Here is a 21,253-nt window from a genome sequence, read left to right on the forward strand (position 1 = left end):
CTTAGACCCGGACCTGGGGAATAATCGTCCCCTCAGAAGCCAAGAACTACATCCGGAATCAACATCGGCAGGAGAATTTCCAAGGGGACCCACTTCTGAGAGTAACCGCCAGGGCCGGAAAATAAAGAAGTGAGGGCGGAAGAGAAGAGTCTTATTTCCGGGTCACGTGAGAGCGACCCCGGAAGTGTTTGGCAGCGCTCAGCGGGGCATGGCATGGCATGGCAGGAGCTTTCGGAGGGGCTGAGGTGAGCTGGGGAAAGAGAGGCTTCGAGGGGCTCCGGGGCTGGGGGGAGGGGAAGGCTACTTGGGGTGGGGATCCAGGTGGAGGGGAGGCCAAAGGGGTATCCAGGGCTGGGGGGAGAGGGGTGGCTACAGGGGGACGCTAGGAATGGGGGAGGGGTGGCCCCACTAGGATCCTTGTTCTGGGCTGGGCTCATAGCGGTACGAGGGGAACATACGTCTCCCCTGCAGGGCTCTTGGGCTGGCAAAGGGTAGGGTGTGAGGGGAACCCAGGGGCAGGCAGAGGGGCACCCATCCCCTGCTGTTGGTCGGACAGACCATAAAGCCCCTGCTATAAACCATTGAATGTGGGAGCCAGAGTTGGTGCTCAAATGTCTTCTCCTAATAGCCTGACCTTAGCACCTGGAGAAGGTAATCCAGATCTCTGGGCTCGGTGCAGGACAGGCTCTGCTGAAGGCCTGCTAAATGCTGCTGTATTGCAGTTACTGCCTCTCTGGCTCGTAGGAGACAGCTTCCCTACAGTAGAAATGCTGTCACTGGCTGAAGCTCTCCTGCTGTACATGCACTGAATGGTTAATCCTGTGATGTGGGTCTCTTGTGAGTTATCCTAAATGACTGATGTGGTGTTTCATGATTTTAACAGATATTATTGCATTTTATTTAGATTTTAAAAGTGTAAAAGAGGTACCTATTCAAGGATCTAGGTACACTCTCATTAATATCACAATAAAATTGAAGCAATGTGAAAGTAATCGTTTCATAGGAACTTGGCTTAAGTGACAACACAACTCCCCAGGCTGTGCATTGCATTCTTGCATTGCAGTCAACTTACAGAACACATTTTGTTTTCCTTTATTTTGAAATTCTCCTATTTCTGTGTTTCTAGGTCAGGTGTAGCACCAAGTCATCCTCTTGAGGTGGATGTGAAGAGCTCCTACACTAAACATTAGAAATGTCTTGATCACAACTATCTATCTAGTGTTTGGAGGCGTGACCATTACTGAAGATATGAAAACTTATGACAAATGGAAAACTGTAGTTAAAAATGGGAACACTGAATATTATTTGAAATAGAAAAATACTCTTCTTCAAAATGGGTGCACTGTGTTCAGTTATCAGGTTTGAGAATCTCCAGGAACTGAAAAGACTATGTCACTGGGGCCCCATCATAGCCCTTGGTGTGATAGCAATATGTTCTACTATGGCTATGATAGATGCTGTTATGTGGTATTGGCCTTTGGACACAACAGGAGGAAGTGTGAATTTCATCATGCTCATAAACTGGACTGTCATGATTCTTTACAATTACTTCAATGCCATGTTTATCGGCCCTGGGTATGTTCCTTTAGGATGGAAACCGGTAAGGAAATAAAATAAACTTTCACTAATAATTAATTTTCATGATGAAATCTTAATATTCATCTTTGCTAGTAGTCTGGCAATGCAGAAATTAAACGCAAACCTGGCTTGCCTTGTCAGCATAGATTAAGAAATTCTGTGAAAGTAGCACGTTGTAAGCCAGGAGTATCAAACTCATTGGAAGGAGAAAGTTGGATTCCTTTTCAATATGATAAATGGGTTGGTGTATAAATTCAGGATTGTATACTACCCAAAATATGTTATAGAAAGTTCTCTAATGTCCGTAGGAAGTTTGCACAGAGATCAAGGAGGGGAATGTGATTTTATGTAGGAATTAAACATTTGGTTATTGTTTCTTGTTTTTTTGGTAAGTGCTTTCTTGTCATATTGCTCAGCTAGCTTGCCTTTTGTTTCTCTTCCTTCACCATCGGCCTTTCAGTTGCTATCCTCTTCTTGTCTCTGAATTTCCTTCGTTCTAGCAACGCCCAGTCTCCAATCCAATGTGCTTCAGTCCTGCCTCTTATCCCCATTCCACCCACCAGAATATTGAGTGGTTAATGTTGACTCTGCAGTGTTATTGTCAGCTTTATTGTTGAGACTTCAATCAAATTAATAGGAACAGTGGTGTTCTCTGAGTCATTCTTTCAGGCTGTTTGCACACTCATGCAGACGTCAGTATTTATTACACTTGGTTCACATTTGGAAGATTATCTGCAGTCATGAAGGTTAGAAAACTAAGCTTTAATTTAAAAAAAATAAGTTAGATTCTGGTGAATGTGAATATTTTATGTGAGCCATATAAATACATCATGTGGGCTGGATCCGGCTCCGTGGCCATATGTTCAACACACTTCTAAAAGCTAAGGTAGGAGGTTGCATTTCTTTTGTTCTCAGTTGACAATCTCCTCAAGCTAATTGAAAAAGTATTCACACACAGTCAAAGGGCAGAGGTACAACTAGGGTGGCCAGGGGTCTGTTTTCAGTCTAGTCGAAAAGGGGACCTAACAGTGTTCAGTCTGATCTGCTGACCAGGCACGTGAAGTCCAGTCACTGCAGGTGGGGGAGATGCCAAGTCATCACCCACACCAGTCCCTACTTAGCCAGGGCTGCCTCCTACCTGTGTCAGGTGGCTGCAGCTCCCAGCCTCCGCTCTGCAGGTGAGTTCCTCCCAACCAAGATGTAAGTATGGGAGAGAAGGGAAGAGCAGCGAGCGATGGGGGGAGGAAAGAGGAGCAAATTAGGGTAGGGCCTCAGGGCGGAAGGGGCAAGGCAAGGTTGGGGCCTCAGTGAAAGGGGAGGTTCCGGCACTCCTGCTGGAGTGTTCAGATTTGAAATATTGGCAAACCTAGGTATAGGGTTTGAAGACAGTGGGCCAAAATCTTACTCACCAGTGTGCCAGTGGGATAGTCATGGTTCTGGCTTTACAGTGCTCTTCAACAGAAAGGCAAGGCAAGGGGACCCTAAAGCTGCCCTAACAAGGTAGCTGGGCATTCTACTTTATATAGGGAAATCACAGGCTTTATGCCATCCCCCTTTTGGCCCCTCCTCTTGCTCTGGAGAGCATGTTGGGTTGACAAGGAAATTGGCTGGAACTCCTTGCACTCTATTGCAGTGGTTCTCAAACTAGGGCCGCCGCTTGTTCAGCAAAAGCCCCTGGTGGGCCGGGCTGGTTTGTTTACCTGCCCCATCCACTGGTTAAGCCAATCACGGCTCCCACTGGCCACGGTTCGCCGCTCCACGCCAGTAGGGGCTGCAGGAAGGGCAGCCAGCATGTTCGTCGGCCCACACTGCTTCCTGCAGCCCCTGTTGGCCTGGAGTGGCGAACGGTGGCAGTGGGAGCCGCGATCGGCCGAAACTTCGGACGCGGCAGGTAAACAAACCAGCCCGGCCCGCCAGGGGCTTTTGCTGAACAAGCGGCAGCCCTAGTTTGAGAACCACTGCAATAGAGTGCAAGGAGTTCCAGCCAATTTCCTTGTGTTTGAGAACCATTGCTCTATTGATCGCTAGTAGCATAAAATACCCTTACAGGCTATTACCAGTTGACATATATTAGCGCAGCCCTAAGGCTACTTTAACCTCCTTCAGGGTCTGGATTGGTCCAGAACTGAGAGAGGAGAGAGAAAAACAGACACATAAACAGAAACAAATTTTTAAGGATTCAGCACTGCCGGTTATTCCACACAGGTTGACCTGCACAGAAGCCTGCTTGTGCAAAGTAACTTGCAGGGTGAGGACCTACATTTTTCAGGTGGAAATGTATATCTTTTGTAAAGCATTACAATTAACAGAGTTAATTGGAATGGTAGCCAAAAGTTTTGTTGATTTCTCTCGTACACTCTTCTACCAGGGTGGAGACCAACCACACCCAGATAAAGCAAAGCACAGAAGCATCATAGTCAGTATGAAAGTGCTAAGGCATACTCTGCTAGTGGAATTACATATTTGTTTCTGATATGCCTCTTCTTATGCTTAAAGGAAAAATCTCAGGACTGCATGTATGTCCAGTACTGTAAAGTGTGCCAGTCTTACAAGGCACCACGTTCACACCACTGCCGAAAATGTAACAGGTACGGTCTTCCTTGTGTTCCTTTTTGTTCTTGGCGTAAAGCAGTTTATGGTTTTAATGGTGAGTTATTAATATTTATTGTTTGGAGTATTGCACTGTGGGTTGTGCAGGGAACAGTGTGCTGGTTTCCAATGTCAAAATACACTGCTTGAAAATGGAAGTGAATTTCTCTTACTGTTCTGACAATAGAGAGCATATATGGTTAAAACAGCCATCTTTAGATATACTCTTTTTTTAAAAAAATTGAATATTAGTTCCCATTAAGAATTTTTTAAATAGAAAAATATTTAGATAGTGGGGTGGGTGGGCAAAAGCACCTGGGAAACTTTCATCTCCTGGTGACTCCTCCCACCCCCAAAAAAACAAACATCTACTTTTTAGTTACTTAAAGAATACTGATTTGAGTGAGGGCCCAATTCTTCCATTTTTGTACCTGGATAAAACTGACTTTAAAGGTAATCTTGGGCTGGAAGTTTGTGAAATCTTTGTCAGGAAACAAGAGCTAATTTTTTTTTAAGCATACCCAAAACCTGCTGGCTCAGCATAGTAAACCCATAGTATAAATTTTCTAAGTCACAGTGAACTGCCACTACATAAATCTTTCACTTGCTTTGTTTTGAGTTTAAATAGTTTTGTCAGAGCATAAATAGCTGCACTGGAAGGGAATGTGGCTTGAAAAGATGCACAAATACTTCTAGCCATCTGCAGTGCAGCATGTATTTACAATTCACTTATTTAGCTCAGCAGTGCCTGATCTGAAAGCCATTTGAGAACGTAGAAGAAGGAAGTTACAGCATACTCATAGATTTATTCCTGTAAACGTTTGGTGCGTTAAATTGAGTCCATTTTATCAAGGCTGTGTTGAGCACTATCATTGTTTGCATTACAGGAAGTAAGGAGTCTGAAACTGAGGGACAGCACTATCATTTGTATGTACATCAGTGTATGATTCCTGTTTTTAAAAACTTAAAATTAGACTCCTGTCTGCAAGTTACTGTTTTTTCCAAGAACGATTGATTGTGAAAGAGATGGCAGAAGCTTAGCAATATTTGCTTGAACTGTGAAGTTCTATTAAGTTAACCTTTCACAAAAGAACATATTTGAAGAATTTAGACTATCAGCATACTCAACTTTTTCATAGCTTGTGGAGTAAACTCTAAGCCTTTCTAAGGTAAGGGGACTAGCTGCAGAGAATTGACCATGTTCTCAAACTAGTTATCAGAACCTCTTTCTTTTACGCTGCTGAGGTATATTGGTCTGCTAGAGCCCAGCCCATCACTCTGAACCTAGTTTACACACACAGTTTCAATGATACATAAAAAAATCACACTTATAATTGTATTTCCTTAAACTGATACAACTTTATGTATGGACATTCTTATAACAGTTTAATTTGTATCTGTAGGCACAAGCTAAACCAATGTAACCAGTTTTAAACTAATATGAGTGCCCACAAGGGTTTGTATTCATTTAACTAAAGAGAGTTTTTTAAATTAATTTTAATTTAAATTGGTGCAACTTGTGTGTGTAGGTTTTCCAGAAGCTTTTAAACCAAACTTACAGAGATACTGTGATTTTGAAAATGACACTTCCATATGCAAATTTTATATCGACTATTTTTACAGTTAACCTCTAGCTGAAAGAGATTAAAGAAAAATGTTTTTCCCCTTCTGGTTTTTCAGATTGTTTACTTTGGGTATTTGTATAGTCCACTATTTTGCGCTTCTATTAGCTCTGCAACGTGATATTTACCAGCAGCAGAGCTGAAAGCAAAGAAGTATCAGGTGGGATTGTGCACAGAGAGGAAGGGGAACTGGGGAGGGCAGTGCCTGGGGATGTCCTCTGTGTCCTGGGGACGTTCTATGTGGTTCCTGTAGAGGGGAAAAAGACGCTTCTACACATCTTTAGAGGAGCTGAAAAATCTTTTTTTTTTTCTTTTAAGAGTTCTAAGCTATAAAGGTGCTCTGTTAGAAACTGAATATTGTGAAACTAATTATCATTTAATAATTAAAGTTGTCCCTTTAAATGAAAACAAAAAAGAAATGGGTGGGGGGGGCCTACGCATCCTTTAGCTGTTTACTGTCATATCCAAGTGTTTGGTGTAAATTCAAATGTGATCAAAATTAGAGAAGTAGCAAGTACATATGAGGATGGAACCAAACTGCAGTGACCTGGACAGATTAGAAATGTGGGGACTGCAGGCAATACAGAGATCTAGTACACACCTAGGGAGGGAATTAAAGATACAGAATAGTGGATCTAACCGAACAGCTACACCCATTGCTTTAAAATCGGTTTATTTTCATTTTGTGCTCTCCTAATAATACCTTTTACACATAATCAAAAATTGTAGTAATCACATGGAAAGCAGAGAGTTAGGAGTGGGAGGAAAAATGGAGATTGTTTCATGAATTGTCTTTTTTAAAAAGTGAGAACCAGAGGGCTGGATGATCAAATAAATCTTCACCTTCTCTAATTTCTATGGTTCTAGGCTGTTTTAGAGGAAACTTAAGTAGGCTTTAATGTATGGAGGGCGAATTGCCAGAAATTTAGTTTATGCTTTTTATTTAAGTACTACTGATATACAGTCCAGTGAAATATCACTAAAATTCTTGAAAGATAACAATTATTTTTTTTTATTCTTAGGTGTGTGATGAAAATGGACCATCATTGTCCGTGGATCAATAATTGTTGTGGGTATCAGAATCACGCATCCTTCACTCTGTTTCTCCTTTTAGCTCCACTTGGATGTATCCATGCTTCTTTCATTTTTGTTATGACTATGTACACTCAGCTTTATAACAGGGTAAGAAAACACATTTGAAAGTTCAAACTATTGTTTAAAGTAAACAATGGACAAAAAGGTGCCCCAACCCTCTGTAATCTGTTCTTTTTTTCTGTCATTCCTCACAGTCACTGTGTTTTCCTCCCACTTTGGGTATGACTACACTCACACTTTACAGCGCTGCAACTTTCGCGCTCGGGTGTGAAAAAACACCCACCTGAGCGCTGCAAGATACTGCGCTGTAAAGCGTCAGTGTAATCAGGGCAGCAGGGCTGGGAGCGGGGCTCCCAGCGCTGCACGCTACACCCGTAAAGGATGTGGTTTACATGCAGTGCTGGGAGAGCTCTTTCCCAGCGCTGCCGCTCCGACCACACTCACACTTCAAAGCGCTGCCGTGGCAGTGCTCCGAAATTCCAAGTGTAGCCATACCCTCAGTTTCTTTATTGACTGGATACAGCTTCTGGGTAGCACTTTTAGGGGTCAGGTAGTGTTTTGCTTTATGCTTTGGATGGTGACCAGGTCAGGTATCTTTTTGCCTTTTTTCTGCCTGTTGCCAGAAGTCAGGAGATTTTTTCCCTTGTGTTCAAGAACAGACTAGATTGATTATCTCAGTCTAAGACTGAAAATAACCTAAAGCAATTTCATTTAAATCAAGAGAAGTTCAAATAAAAAAGAAGCAGAGTTATGTTTCCAATTCTAAGCTTTCATTTTAAAACACAGTTGTTTCCAGCTTGCGTGGTTGTGAAGAAAAGCTTTAAAATACCAGTTGAGTGTAACTGGAAAAATGACCTCTGCTGAGTTTGTAGACAACCCAAAGCAATAGCATGGAGAAGTGTGACCTGCCCCCTTCATCATTTTAGTTTTAAACCTGTGGATGCAAACTTGTGCCTTATTGTAAACAGAAAATGTGTGGACAGCATAATACTTATCTGAAGCTACCAAATAATTTCTACTAGTGTGCACAGAATTTAGAGAATTTGCTGCAGAATTTAGGACTAACTTGGTATGGAGTCCACAGGATAGTGAGTGTAGTTCTCTATAGAGTATAAGCTTTTAATCTTATACTCTGGCAAAGAACAAAGACCTACTTCTGGCAAAGAACAAACTTGTGAAAAAAACTGAGAAACTCTACTAGTGTGTCTTTTAGGAATCACTGTTAATGCATTAAAAACCTTGGCAGAGGCTTGAAGTCAGGTTTCTTATTGGTAACTTGTTCTGTTTCAGGTATTGGAAAATAACAGCAATTTAATCATATTTTCCATTAATAGATATCTTTTGGGTGGAGTTCTGTAAAGATTGATATGAGTGCAGCCAAAAGAGACCCACTTCCTATTGTTCCTTTTGGATTGTCTGCATTTGCTGCATCTTTATTTGCATTGGGACTGGCATTAGGAACAACCATAGCAGTTGGTATGTTGTTTATTATCCAGGTGAGTTGAACAGCTTTTGTTACAAACAGCTAAAGGCTGTAAGATTTACTGGGGTGGCTGCTGATGTAAATTGATGAACATAAGAATGACCATACTGGGTCAGACCAATGGTCCATCTAGCCCAGTATCCTGCCTTATGGCAGTTGCCAATGCAACATGCTTCAAAAGGAAGAACAGAACGGGGCAATTATCAAGTGATCCATCCCCTGTCATCCAGGCCCAGCATCTGGCAGTCAGAGGCTTAAGGACATCCAGAGCATGGGGTTGCATCCCTGATCATCTTGGCTAATAGCAGTTGATGGACTTATCCTCCATGAACTTATTTCATTCATTTTTGAACCAGTTATAGCTTTGGCCTTCACAACATCCCCTAGCAATGAGTTCCACAGGTTGACTGTGCATTGTGTGAAGAAGTACTGCCTTCGTTTGTTTTAACCTGCTGCCTATTAATTTCATTTGGTGACTCCTGATTCTTGTGTTATGTGAAAGGGTTAATAACACTTCCTTATTCACTTTCTCCACACCATTTTTTATTTTATAGACCTATCTCATATCCCCCCTTACTCTTCTCTTTTCTAAGATGAATAGTCCCAGTCTCTTTAATCTCATATGGAGAGAGATTTTGTTACCCTTGTCTCTAGCTTTTCCATTTCTGATGTATATATTTTTGAGATGGGGCAGCCAAACCTATATGCAGTATTCAGTGTGGGTGTACCATGGCTTTATATAGTGGCATTATGATATTTAGTGTATTATTATCTATCCCTTTTTAATGGTTCCTAATGGAAGAGAAGGAACAGAATTCGGCATTAAAATGAAACTATTTTTCCAACTTTTTGGTTGTGTGCGACTCTTCTTTTTGTGCTCTTTCATTTCCTTCATTTTCTCCCTCATTCCTTCTATCATTTTCTTTCTTTCAGTGAAGAATGTAGGGAGTGTAATCTAATGGGTAGAGAGGATTTGGGAGTCAGAATTCCTGGGTTCTGTTCTCCAAAAAACAAATCGTTTAGCCTCTCTCTGTCTCAGTGTCCCCATCCTTGAAATAAGGATAATAATGCGTATTGTGGTGGTCCGTTCTTTGTTTTTCAAGTGCTTTGAAATCTTCTGAAAGGAGTAGTACAAGTGCAAAGTATTACATTTTAGGCCTCCCCTATAATGCACAGTGAACACTTTTAAGGGTATGTCTACATTGCAAGTGGATAATTAGAATAGTGAAGATGTGGTGGGAATATACTCGGGCAGCTAGCCCATGCCACCACTTCTTCACTAACATGCTACAGTCACATATCCACCCTATAAGGATGGGATTAGAAAACATTTTATTCATGCTGAGTTTTCATATTTTATATTATTTTATAAATTACCATGAACTTTTAACCTAAACATTTCCCTACAGTGTTGGAATGACTGTCATGTACAGTTTGCCCAGCTGATGTGCTTCCTAGATGTAGCCCATGCTAACTTCCTCTAATTCTTTTACTTTTTTTAGATGAAAGTCATTCTGAGAAATAAAACTTCAATCGAATCATGGATTGAAGATAAGGTAGGCTTTAATTCTAGTACATCCTACAGTATATTCTATCACAGCACTACTGCACACTATATTCATCTCTTTTTTATTATTTTGCCTCCCAAGGTTTAAACCCAAGGTGTTGTTGCACTGTAAAACATTGTTTCAGGTCACCACAGATTGGAGCTTGCCTACAAAACACAGTTGTACCCATGACTCACTGAAACATACCTGAATGGAAGACAAACCCTCTAAGGATATCTTTTATTTGGAGTGTAGGAGATGAACCTGGAAAATAAATTCTTTCCCTTTGAACAGTTGTGCTACCTGAAGTGTGTGGCTCTGTATCTGGAGCTAAAGACGACCTTCCTCAACTATCTCTTTATCCAGGCTTGCCACTTTCATTATGACATGCTCTCACCCATTCTGGCAATGATGCCACTTTGGACCTCATCTAGGAGATGAGTTAAAACAAGTATTTTTGTGCTTTTCTTCTATGACTACTTCATTCAGTATGGAAAGCCCTCCCTAAACTAATCCATAAGGCCATTACCTTCACCGCCTTTAAATCCCTCCATGAGACCCACTTTTTCTGTAATACCTAACAAGAAATCAGCCAGCTAACAGCTAAAATGTAAGAGTGATGGTGATACTTTTTTTAAAAAACAACCTAAGTACTCAGAACCACCAAGTTGGGCACCTAACTGACCTGTTATCATCATCTTCCCCTTCCTCTTGTTTGTCGCATTCACTTGTTATTTTTTGTTTTAAATTGGACTGTAAGCCGCTTAGGACAGGGACTGCATGTTACCACAGTACCTAGCACAGTAAGGCCCCTACATGTTTGCACAGAAGCTAGCACAATTGGGCCTTAATCCTAATTTGAGCCTTTCAGCGCAACCACAGTACAAATAAAAAATGAGGCTTCAGGTGTGGCAGCTTCCTATTAAAATGGAAAAGAAACTGCCTTTGTGCTTCTGTGTGCAAACACAGGGTCATAGTGGTAAGACTCTCTGTAAGTACAGATTGATTGTACAGTTTTCATAAAGTAGTAATATGTTCCTGTTGAAAACTATACACATACAGAAATTTGTTTAAATTTCAAACTGTGCAGTATTAAATATATTTTATCCTTCTGTGGCTGTACCACTAGATGTCACTATTACTTAAAGAATAAAAAGTTATTAGGCCAGGGGTAGGTAACCTATGGCACGGGTGCCAAAGGCGGCACCTGGGCTGATTTTCAGTGGCACTCACACAGCCCGGGTCCTGGCCACCAGTTCGGGGGGCTCTGCATTTTAATGTAATTTTAAATGAAGCTTCTTAAACATTTTAAAAGCCTTATTTACTTTACAACAATAGTTTAGTTATATACTATAGACTTAGAGAGAGGGACCTTCAAAAAACATTAAAATGTATGACTGGCACATGAAACCTTAAATTAACGTGAATAAATGAAGATTTGGCACACCACTTCTGAAAGGTTGCCGACCCCTGTGTTAGGCAATAAAAGAGAAAATTCAGAATGTACATGTATGTGAAATCATTTGAGAGGTGTGGACATTTTCAGATAATACCAAACTGCGCACATATCTTGAAAGTTATGTTATAATCTGAAAAGTCCATGAATTGTAAGTTATGCAACACGTTGTACCAAGTTCTGAAAATTGCCCAGACATCAGCCTTTTTAAAACTAGCTCACACTATGGTCCAAATATTTGCTTAACTGACCCTATTGCTAGATGTCCTAGGGTAACTGTCCCCTTTAAGAGAGGGTGTAGGGTCCAGTGTATCTGTGACTGATTACCTGCTGCACAGTTGAATTTAAGGGAAGGTGTCTGGGCCTTATTAAAAGGAAAGTGGGTGCAACCAGGGGATGAGAGAGCTGCTGCTGAAAAGGCTCAGCAGGAAAGCAGCTGGGGAACCTGTTGGAGGACTAGCCTGAGAGTCCAACAAATGTAGGCCCAAGAAGGGAGCCTGTGCAACCCCCTGATTGCATGCAGAGGGACTGAGCAGAGCCTAGGAGCGGGCTAATAACTGTGCCTAGTGAAGAGGCTTGGAGCCAGACTCAGGCAGGAGGCAGCACTGTGCCCTACTGCCAGAAGCTGGTCCTGGACAATAGGGGCTGGATCGCTCAATAAACGCCCTGTTCTATTCATTTCCTCCAGGCTCTAGCCACTGTCAGAAGACAGAATATTGGGCTAGATGGATTATTTGTCTGATCCAGTATGGCCATTTTCATGTTCAGTGGGAGAGTGGGGTGCAGGAGACTTTACTGTGGAAAGAAAACAGGTTTGTGACCAGACATATAATCTTGTGGATTATTCCTGGGAATCTGTGAAGGGAATGAGGCAAGGGTGTCCTTGCACGGCTGCTACGGTGTGTGTGTTTGCGTGTGCATGCATGCACCCGGTGACACTACAGATGCTATAAAGGAGTAAAACGCATTCCAAAATACAACAATTGTTGTATACGAGGCTATAAAATGTCACAAACTAGCAGGATTTCACTGTATCTCTCGCATTCTTGGCCTTATGGCACTGTAGGGCCTGTACAAACCTACTCTTGGCACTCTTAGTATTTGGTATAAAGTCATGTTGTGTGTTTTTGTTTTTGTTTTGTTTGTTTTTTAATGTCATGTGTGTTTTCTGTGTTCAGGCCAAAGACAGAATCCAATATTACAAAACGGGAGAGATCTTTATTTTTCCTTATGACATGGGAAGTAAATGGAAGAACTTTAAACAAGTGTTTACGTGGTCAGGGATTCCTGAGGGAGATGGCCTCGAATGGCCAGTAAGAGAAGGTTGTCATCAGTATACTTTGACAGTAAGTATTCTTCTCAGATCTCTCCACTGTTTTCCACATACACACACCTCCCCCCCTCAGATGTCTGCTTACCTTAACACATTATGAATCTGTTTTTAAATAACCCCACACAAAATAAGACTAACTATATCACAGATACAATGGAAATATAAGTTCTGTCAAATCCTCCCCCATCTGTAATACAGTAGATTCAAAATGTTTAATTTTGCGTTTAAGAATTTTAAATGCCCATCACACTACTTCATGTTTGCAGTTAAGTGTCGCTATACCTGACTTTATTTTGCATGGATTAAATCTGTTTCTATTTTTCATTTAAATTAAATTCCTACTGAAAAAATGAATAAAAGATGCTTGTGTGGTTTTTTTTTCTTCTTACCCTCAGTTTTCTTCCAAGAAAGGTTAAATGTAGCAGTTCCAGTTGGCTTAGTCACCCTGGCCCATCTAACTTGTGTGTGTAACTTTTCCTCACAATTCCAGTACCTCCTATTCAGATTTCTGCAGCGTCTCCAATTGAACTGTTTGGTCAGAGAGAATGAATATAGAAATAGGGTGTCTAGTGTAAAAATATATCAAAAGTTTTAGAAGATCTTTATTTTTCTTATAAATGACTACTGTATTTGGTAAATAAATGTTTAACTTTTGGCTTGTCCACCTTTATCAAACTTTAAATATGCTGCAAGCAGTATAACAGATTTATCAGTGCAGAATAATATACCATTTATTTTCATTCTTCACACTTTTATATAAGACTTTAGATTAACTTGGCCTCACTTAACAAAAGTGTCTTTTTTATTATTTTATTTTATAATCTGATCAAGGAAGCATCTCTTCATTTATATCTTATTATCCTTATTTAAAATACTCTGTATTTTAAAGTGCTCAGCTCTAGGAAGCAGTGTCTGCTAACAGTGTAATTCACTCTTTCACTGCTGGCTTATCTTTGCAGCTATAAATTATTCTTTTTGCTACTACTAGAACTGTCATGTAGTATTTGTTTTGCAACGTTTTTAATATCGAAGTCTCATTTTAACATAATGGAATAAATTGTAAATTTAGTCCTTGTGAACGGTAACGGATTGACAAGCATTGACAGTATTTATTCATTAAAATAGTTATAGCATGGATATCAGCAGTGAAAACTGCCTGTGCACTTCTCCTTTAAAGTGCCTCTACCCTCTTATGAAGGGACTTCTAGGAGGAAGTTCAAGTTCTTGGTGTCTGCTAAGACAGCCATCAAAATGACAATTACCTGAGGATCTGTTCTGGTTTTATTATTTGATATTAAACACTTTTATTGTCCGTGTAGAGACAAAGAAAGCTAACCTCTCCAGTATTTACTTAGAACAGGTGTAGGTAAAGCAAGTGGCACTTATAATTCCAAAGTAGTATGTCCCACTCTGGATCAGTTTTTGAGATGGGAGGAGGGAAAGAGCGCTTAAAATGAAGTCCATTAAATAAAGCAGGCATGCAATTCAAAGGATCCCTTTGGTAATCTAATTGTGACAATCTGGAAATATTCATATGCTGTGGGGATGAGTGTGGTATAAGAGCTTATATAAAATGGAAACTCCTTTTAAAAAGTGGAAGTAAATCCTAGTGAGGAAAATAGAAAGGAGCATAAGCTGTGTCAAATGAAATGTAAAAATATAATTAGGAAGACTAAAAAAGAATTTGAAACATGTAACCAAAGACTCAAAAAGTAATAGCAATTTGTTTTTAAGTACATCTGAAGCCGGAACCCTGCTAAACAACCGGTGGGGTCAATGGACAATCAAGATGCTAAAGGGGTACTCAAGGATAAGGCCATTGGAGAGAAACTAAATGAATTCTTTGCATCGATCTTCATGGCTGAGGATGTGAGGTTGATTCTCAAACCTGAGTCATTCTTTTTAGGTGACAAATCTGAGGAACTGTCTCAGATTGAGGTGTCATTAGAGGACATTTTGGAACAAATTGATAAACTAAACAGTAATAAGTCACTAGGACCAGATGGTATTTACCCAAGAGATGTGAAGGAACTCAGATGTGAAATACTCACTGTAGTCTGTAACCTATCATTTAAATCAGCTTCCGTACCAAATGACTGGAGGATAGCTAATGTGATTCCAATTTTTAAAAAGGGCTCCAGAGGTGATACCGGCAATTACAGGCCTGACTTGAGTACTGGACAAACTGATTGAAACTATAGTAAAGAACAGAATTTTCAGACACACAGATGAACATAATTTGTTGGGGAAAAGTCCACATAGTTTTTATAAGGGAAATCATGCCTCTTTGAAGGGGTCAACAAGCATATGAACAAAGGGGATCCAGTGGATACAGTGTACTTAGATTTTCAGAGAGCCTTTGACAAGGTCCCTCACCAAAGGCTCTGAAGCAAAGTAAACTGTCGTGGGATAGAAGGGAAGGTCCTCTCATGGATTGGTAACTGGTTAAAAGATAGGAAACAAAGGGTAGGAATAAATTATCAGTTTTTAGAATGGAGAGAGGTAAATAGTGGTGTCCCCCAGGGGTCTGTACTTCAACCAGTCCTATTCAACATATTCATAAAGAATCTGGAAAAGGGGGTAAACAGTGTAGTGGCAAAATTTGCAGATGATACATAACTACTCAAGACAGTTAAGTTTCAGGCAGATTGCGAAGAGCTACAAAATGATCTCTCAAAGCTGGGTGACTGGGCAACAAAATGGCAGATGAAATTCAGTGTCGATAAGTGTAAAGTAAAGCACATTGGAAAGCATAATCCCAACTATACATACAAAATGATGGGGTCTAAATTAACTGTTACCACGCAAGAAAGAGATTGTGGAAAGTTCTCTGAAAACATCCACTCAGTGTGCAGCAGCAGTCAAAAAAAAAAAAAAAAAAGTGAACAGAATGTTGAGAATCATTAAGAAGGGGATAGATAATAAGACAGAAAATATATGGCCTCTATATAAATTCATGGTGTGCCCACATCTTGAATGCTGCGTGCAGATGTTGTTGCCACATCTCACAAAAGATATATTGGAATTGGTAAAGGTTTGGGAAAGGGCAAGAAAAATGATTAGGGATATGCAACGGCTTCCGTATGAGAAGAGGTTAGTAAGACTGGGACTTTTCAGCTTGGGAAAAAGAAAAAGACGACTAAGGTGGGACTTTAAACGGGAGGAGATAGATTTCAGGGTGCTGTTTAGTTTGTATTTAAAATTGGTAAGTGCTCTCATACTATATGCTGCCTTAAACTCCTGTTTATAATCTTTTGCAGATAGAACAATTGAAACAAAAAGCAGACAAGCGAGTAAGAAGTGTAAGTATTTCTGTGCTGCTTGGAGTCCAACATGTTTCCCATGTCAATAAATGTAGGTTATTACTGGTATACTAGTTCTTGATAAAATGGAGCTTTAATACTACCCATCTAGTTTGATACTTTGGAAATAAAAATTTTGATTTCTCACAAACAAGAGAGCTGCAATCCTATTTAATTCAAACATTGATCTTATTTTACACTAACTTCTTACTCTCTAGATTATATTTGATAAGCAGGAGAGTCAAGTACTATATGCCCAAGGCACACAAATGCATTCATGACAATACAAGATAAGGATGACTCCAATCTTCTTTTTTAAACAGTTAACATAGACTTTAGAGTGGCTGTGACAGTAGTTGTCATTACACATCAGATTCTCGGTATGCTTGAACTGATTTTAGTATGAAATTACGGCTAATGGAAAAGTGAGACTGATAGCAAAGGAGTGACTTCTTGCACTACAACATGACTGAGATCTCTTTAAATTGGCAGGTGCGGTACCGAGCAGTAGAAGATTACAGTGGTGCCTGCTGCCCTGTAACTAAAGGTGTTAAAACATTCTTCACAACCCCATGCACTGAAGAACCGAGAATTGCACTGTGTAAAGGGGATCTGATTTTGGCCACTAGAGGTTTAAAGTTAGTGGCTTTATACATTTAAACTTGATTGAGAGAAGTTTGTGTGATTTAGCCCTACTGTCTAATGAATATATTTGCATCTTTTTCAGACACTGGATGTATGGAGACAAAGTTCTTGACTTAACTACTGACGGTACAAAGCAATTACTTTTAATTATTCTTCAAGAAGCAAATCCGTGTTATAGTTATAGCAGGATAGTCTAGGTTGGTGCACTGTGCAAATGTAAAAACCATAAATTAGATAATTCCATTAACTAAAATATGGTAAATAGTAAATGTTAATCCTCAGAATATAGAATTGACATACATTCAACTGCAAAACACACTCAGCAAACCGGTCCCACTTTTTTGAATATTAACATTTGATAGATACTCCCAGGTTTTATAAAGGAATAAAGGCGGTAGTTTCACTCAGTTTAATAAATTCTACAGAAACATATCCTGGATGGTACTAAGAAGCTCATTCTGTAATTTGGTAAAACCCTAATATATTACTGCAGGTTTCTCCAAACAAAAAAAACCCCTCACTGTTGTCATGATTATCATTTTATTTCTGGTTTTCAGAGGGCAATGATTTGTAAACCTGTTATAATAGTTTAGTTAAAAAAATATACTGAATGCAAAATAGTCTGCTCCAACATCTGGAGCTTGTTAGTGTCCCTGAGTCAAGACTGATTCTAAATCCATGTCTTATGAACCATAGCTATAAACAGTGTGTAAGTTCTCTGTCTAATTCTACAGAAAATTAATTTCTAACAAGTTGTATCAGATTTTGAGAGTCCAGTAGTTCTGACTGTCATCTTGCTATACCTAATCCCATCTGTGCTTAAAGCCCAATGACTTTTTTTAGCAGCTTGTTTCTCATTTAGAAATTTCTATTCTGAAGCTGGTATTCCAAGCTGCTCTTCCACTATCAAGTATTGATTCCTAAGTTCCAAAAGTTGGCTGCTCCAAATCAGACTGGTAACAAGGAAAGATGAGGATAAGTTATGATGATGTGTGCGCCTTTCTTGGAAGGTCTGAAACTGCCTAAGGCTAGACATGCTTTGGCCGTTAACTCCAGTAAATTTTTCCAAACGCTCATCCTCAGCCAGTCATTGGCACGAGTAATGTCAAGTCCTGCATTTTGAGGGTTACATGATGTTTATCCATTAGAATGAATACACAGGAGTATCCCAGGTGAATGCTATATTATAGCTAATTAATGTCTTTTTTCTTACCACCAGCTGGAATGAGAGTCAGAGGCTGGTTTCCAAGGAAATGTGTGGAAAAATGCCTGTATGACTCTGAAATGGATCAACTATTGGACGGAGAGAAGAAAAATAGATAGCCATCTTATCACCTTTACGAATAAATAGAAATGTTCCTTTCAGATCACAGTACTTTACTTGAAACCTTCTGTATATTATTTTAGACTTATGCAGGAAATATGGTGTGAAAGTGACTTTTTTCTCACAATTAAAGAGTAGCCTAGCACCATGGTTTGCATATATTTTTATTAATGTTTTTATAACTGAAGAAGCCATTCCACATAGATGCCTTTGAGATACAAAGGTTTTTCCACCTTAGGACAGATTTGATTGTGTTTTCTTTACTGTTTAAATGAAGGATTTTTTTAATTGCAGACTGAGGGACCTTTATTTCTAAACTTTTCCACAGTGGTATCAGTGGCTAATGCATGCTGCTTTTCCTTTGTATATTACTTGGCCATGTGTCCCAAGTGCCCCCTGAAAGCTATAGAGTAAACTTTGAATTCAAATGCAAGTATGATTTGCTACCTGTGACTTTTAATAACATGTAAACTTTTGTCAATTGCAAATAAACAATGTGTATTCTGTATATGTGTATTATGACTATGCATTTAAATGTTTAAAATGTCACACTGGTCAATTTACAGGTGCAGAAATGGAAAAAGATCTGGATCTGAAAGGAGCTCACAGTGATGGAGCTTTTAGAGATAGTAGTAGAGAATGTTTCAATTTTTGATCTTCCTAACTGTAACCAGTATACTCTGGTAAGGGAGCAACGTCCACCTAATTAATGGCACAGTTAGCAGCATCTCTGTTCCCTCTTTGGTCTGAGCACCCACCACAGTGGGGCCTTGTGCACTTATTTGTCTCAAGGTGGAATTTCATAATTCCTTCCCTCTGAGGCTGGGACTGGGTGCACTGCCCTGTATAAACCAACTGTTTATCAGCCTGCAGGGCAACAGGTTTTGGGATCCTGTGATTGGTGAAGTGATTAACATCCTTCTTACTCCAAACTGATTTTATTTAGCAGTTAGTGTAAATCATTAGTTGGGCTTTTTTTTTCTAAGCAGGATGCATGTTTTAAAGTGTTAACATTCCATAATGATAGCCAAGGTAGGCTTAGCTACTTAACACACTTAAGTTCCACTGTCAGTTCTTCTTTGTACCCAGTGAGAATCCTTTTAAAGCCAGCAAGGGTTTTTTGTTCTGGGAGCTGTTGGTCAAAGCAGTTGCAGGGGGAGGAGAGCTGAGTGTGTCATTAGAATCCCTTGGCATTCCCTTAAGTAGAAACAGTTAGGACCAGTTTGATCTTCTCCTTCCAGGATCACCACCACTAGTCATGAGGAAGCACTGCGTCAAAAATGTGCAGAGAGCCAGGCCCCTGCATAATAGAAACAAATTTAAGAGCACTCCTATAGTTGTCTGCTGCTGTGACATGTCCTCCCCACCCATGACTCTGGCTAGGTTTTACTTTAATGATTTCAACCATTTGAGGGGTTCTAATGACACTATACACAAGGGGATGTAGTGGTATTAGTTTGACTGCTTAATGGGCCTTAATTCTTGCAGTGTTGGCGAGGCACCAGAGCTTGGCAACTTCTTTCATGTTTAGTAGAGAATTGACAGTTGTAGCGACTCACGTGAATGTCTGTTTTTCCAAGCAGACCATTCAGCCTGTCTGCATTCTTAGCTACCGTAGTCTCTAGCTAGAAGCAGGATTCCATGGAATAATGTAAGTGGTATGCCATTAACTTCTTCTGTTGAGGTGGCAGCAGCAGGTGTTGGCCAAAATGTCTAGTTGCATCAAAAATGTTATGGGGGTATATCTGTGGAGGCTATGAAATCATCAGCTGAATAGGCTGTTCAAATCTCTACCTCTGGAGATAATTCCTTCTGTTAATCAGATGAAGGTCTCTACAACTGAGGGCTAGGAATTTGTTTAAATGAAAACTGAGCAGGCACCAAGTTACAGCAAGAGAAACTATAGCATGCATACCACTTATCTATTGATCATCTAAATCCTACTAAAAACCAAATGCATAAAACATGCTTTGTCTTAAAGTATGAATTCCTTTACTAAGAGAAATTAAATAGTAATTACAGCAGTTTTCTGATCCAATTGACCTCCTCCTAGAGAGTCAGTCATACCGTCACCTCACAGTGTTAGCTAAGCTTAGAGTAACTTAGGTCAAGAGTTTCAGGAGGGTGGGAGACAGTTTGGCCTTACAGTGAGTAGGAAGAAGCTGTTTTTTCCTGCTTAGTTTGTTTTAAGGTGGAAGTTTAGTGTCTTGCAGCAGGCTGCTCTGGTACACTAAACTCCTATTAGCATTCCTGCAAAGTACATGATGGCTAAATAAGTTAGTTTTGGTACAGTGTTTGTCAAGCATCTTTGAAGAAACCACCTGTGAGTTAAAACCCACCTTCCACCCCTTACTATAAAGGAAAGAGTGTAGATCTTGAGAATTAGAACTGCAAAGAGCAATCAGGAGATTGTGTGAACAGTTTAAAATAAACCCTTGAAGTTCTGTTAAGGTTACAAGTTCAATCATTGTGTTTTATGTTACAATATGAACTTATCCTGTTCTAGCAAAAATTAGTTTCTGCTATACAGCATCTCTCCTCTTTCTTCACTAATGGGGTTAATGCCTCTCACAGGTGGAAGAGGACTAAGCTCCCCCATCCCACTCAGGGCACTAGATTGAAGGGCCAACTCTGCAGCCAATTTGACCATTTATAACATTCTGACTGCTGTGTTGTAGTTAGTGATTTGTTTTCCTCTTCTCCCCTCCCCCCAAAAGGAGGCTAGGAGCCTGATGGTTGGTGCCATGCCACCCCACCCTCCTTCTCATGCCCACCTAAGATTTAGCTAGCTCTAAGTGCTCTCTCTTTTGGGAGGCAGCATTTACAGGCTCTGTAGGGTTAGAGTTACAGGCTGCCTGTTCAGAGCCAGCCAACCCTCACTGCTTCTGTGCCTGAGTGGGTTTCTCAAGCTGTTCCTTCTGAGAAGATGGAACCATGCACCTGGTGGAATGTAAAGTTGGGTAATTCTCAGACCTCAATATCCCTTTGTGAGCAGGTAGTAGCAACATGCTGCAAGCCAAAGCAGTTTTCACATCAGGCCCTTGCATACTCATGCTCAAAGGGAGGCTTGCAGGGAAGGAAGCATATTTTGAAGACTTGGAACTGTTTTGTATCTGTTGTTAACTTCAACAGCTCTCAGTGGTGTCTGAGCAAAAAATGCCTGCACTACAAACATGGCTCAATGGGATGGGACTGTGGAGTCTAGTATCTAGTCTGGCAGTGGCCAATACTGGCTACTTCAAAAGGGACAGAAAGCAACATAGCAAGCAGTTTTGTTCT

At 40.2% G+C, this 21,253-nt stretch overlaps 1 protein-coding gene across 4 annotated transcripts; it reads left to right on the forward strand.

Moving 5' to 3' along the window:
- The first annotated feature begins 174 nt into the window (after window positions 1-174).
- ZDHHC6 (zDHHC palmitoyltransferase 6) lies at window positions 175-18,482 on the forward strand. 4 transcript variants are annotated; one of them, XM_032793539.2, is made up of 11 exons: window positions 175-245; window positions 1,127-1,600; window positions 4,075-4,166; window positions 6,812-6,971; window positions 8,219-8,380; window positions 9,870-9,923; window positions 12,549-12,716; window positions 15,964-16,005; window positions 16,498-16,643; window positions 16,733-16,776; window positions 17,870-18,482. In XM_032793539.2, the coding sequence occupies exons 2-11, from the start codon at window positions 1,334-1,336 to the stop codon at window positions 17,971-17,973; spliced, it is 1,239 nt and encodes a 412-aa protein (XP_032649430.1). In that variant the 5' UTR covers window positions 175-245; window positions 1,127-1,333; the 3' UTR covers window positions 17,974-18,482. The 4 variants fall into 4 exon arrangements, with proteins under 4 accessions (XP_032649430.1, XP_074928658.1, XP_074928660.1 ...); XM_075072557.1 differs by having other exon boundaries at window positions 175-239; XM_075072558.1 differs by lacking the exon at window positions 175-245 and adding an exon at window positions 481-837.
- Window positions 18,483-21,253: the final 2,771 nt, after the last annotated feature.

Source organism: Chelonoidis abingdonii, chromosome 15, assembly GCF_003597395.2.
Source record: "Chelonoidis abingdonii isolate Lonesome George chromosome 15, CheloAbing_2.0, whole genome shotgun sequence".
Classification (NCBI taxonomy): Eukaryota; Metazoa; Chordata; order Testudines; family Testudinidae; genus Chelonoidis; species Chelonoidis abingdonii.

Coding starts and splice junctions, on each gene's coding strand:
- ZDHHC6 (XM_032793539.2), top strand. CDS start 1,334: ATGGGTGCACTGTGTTCAGTTATCAGGTTTGAGAATCTCCAGGAACTG. Junction 16,006..16,497: donor CAGACAAGCGAGTAAGAAGT/GTAAGTATTTCT, acceptor TTAAATTGGCAG/GTGCGGTACCGAGCAGTAGA. Junction 16,777..17,869: donor TCTTGACTTAACTACTGACG/GTACAAAGCAAT, acceptor TCTTACCACCAG/CTGGAATGAGAGTCAGAGGC.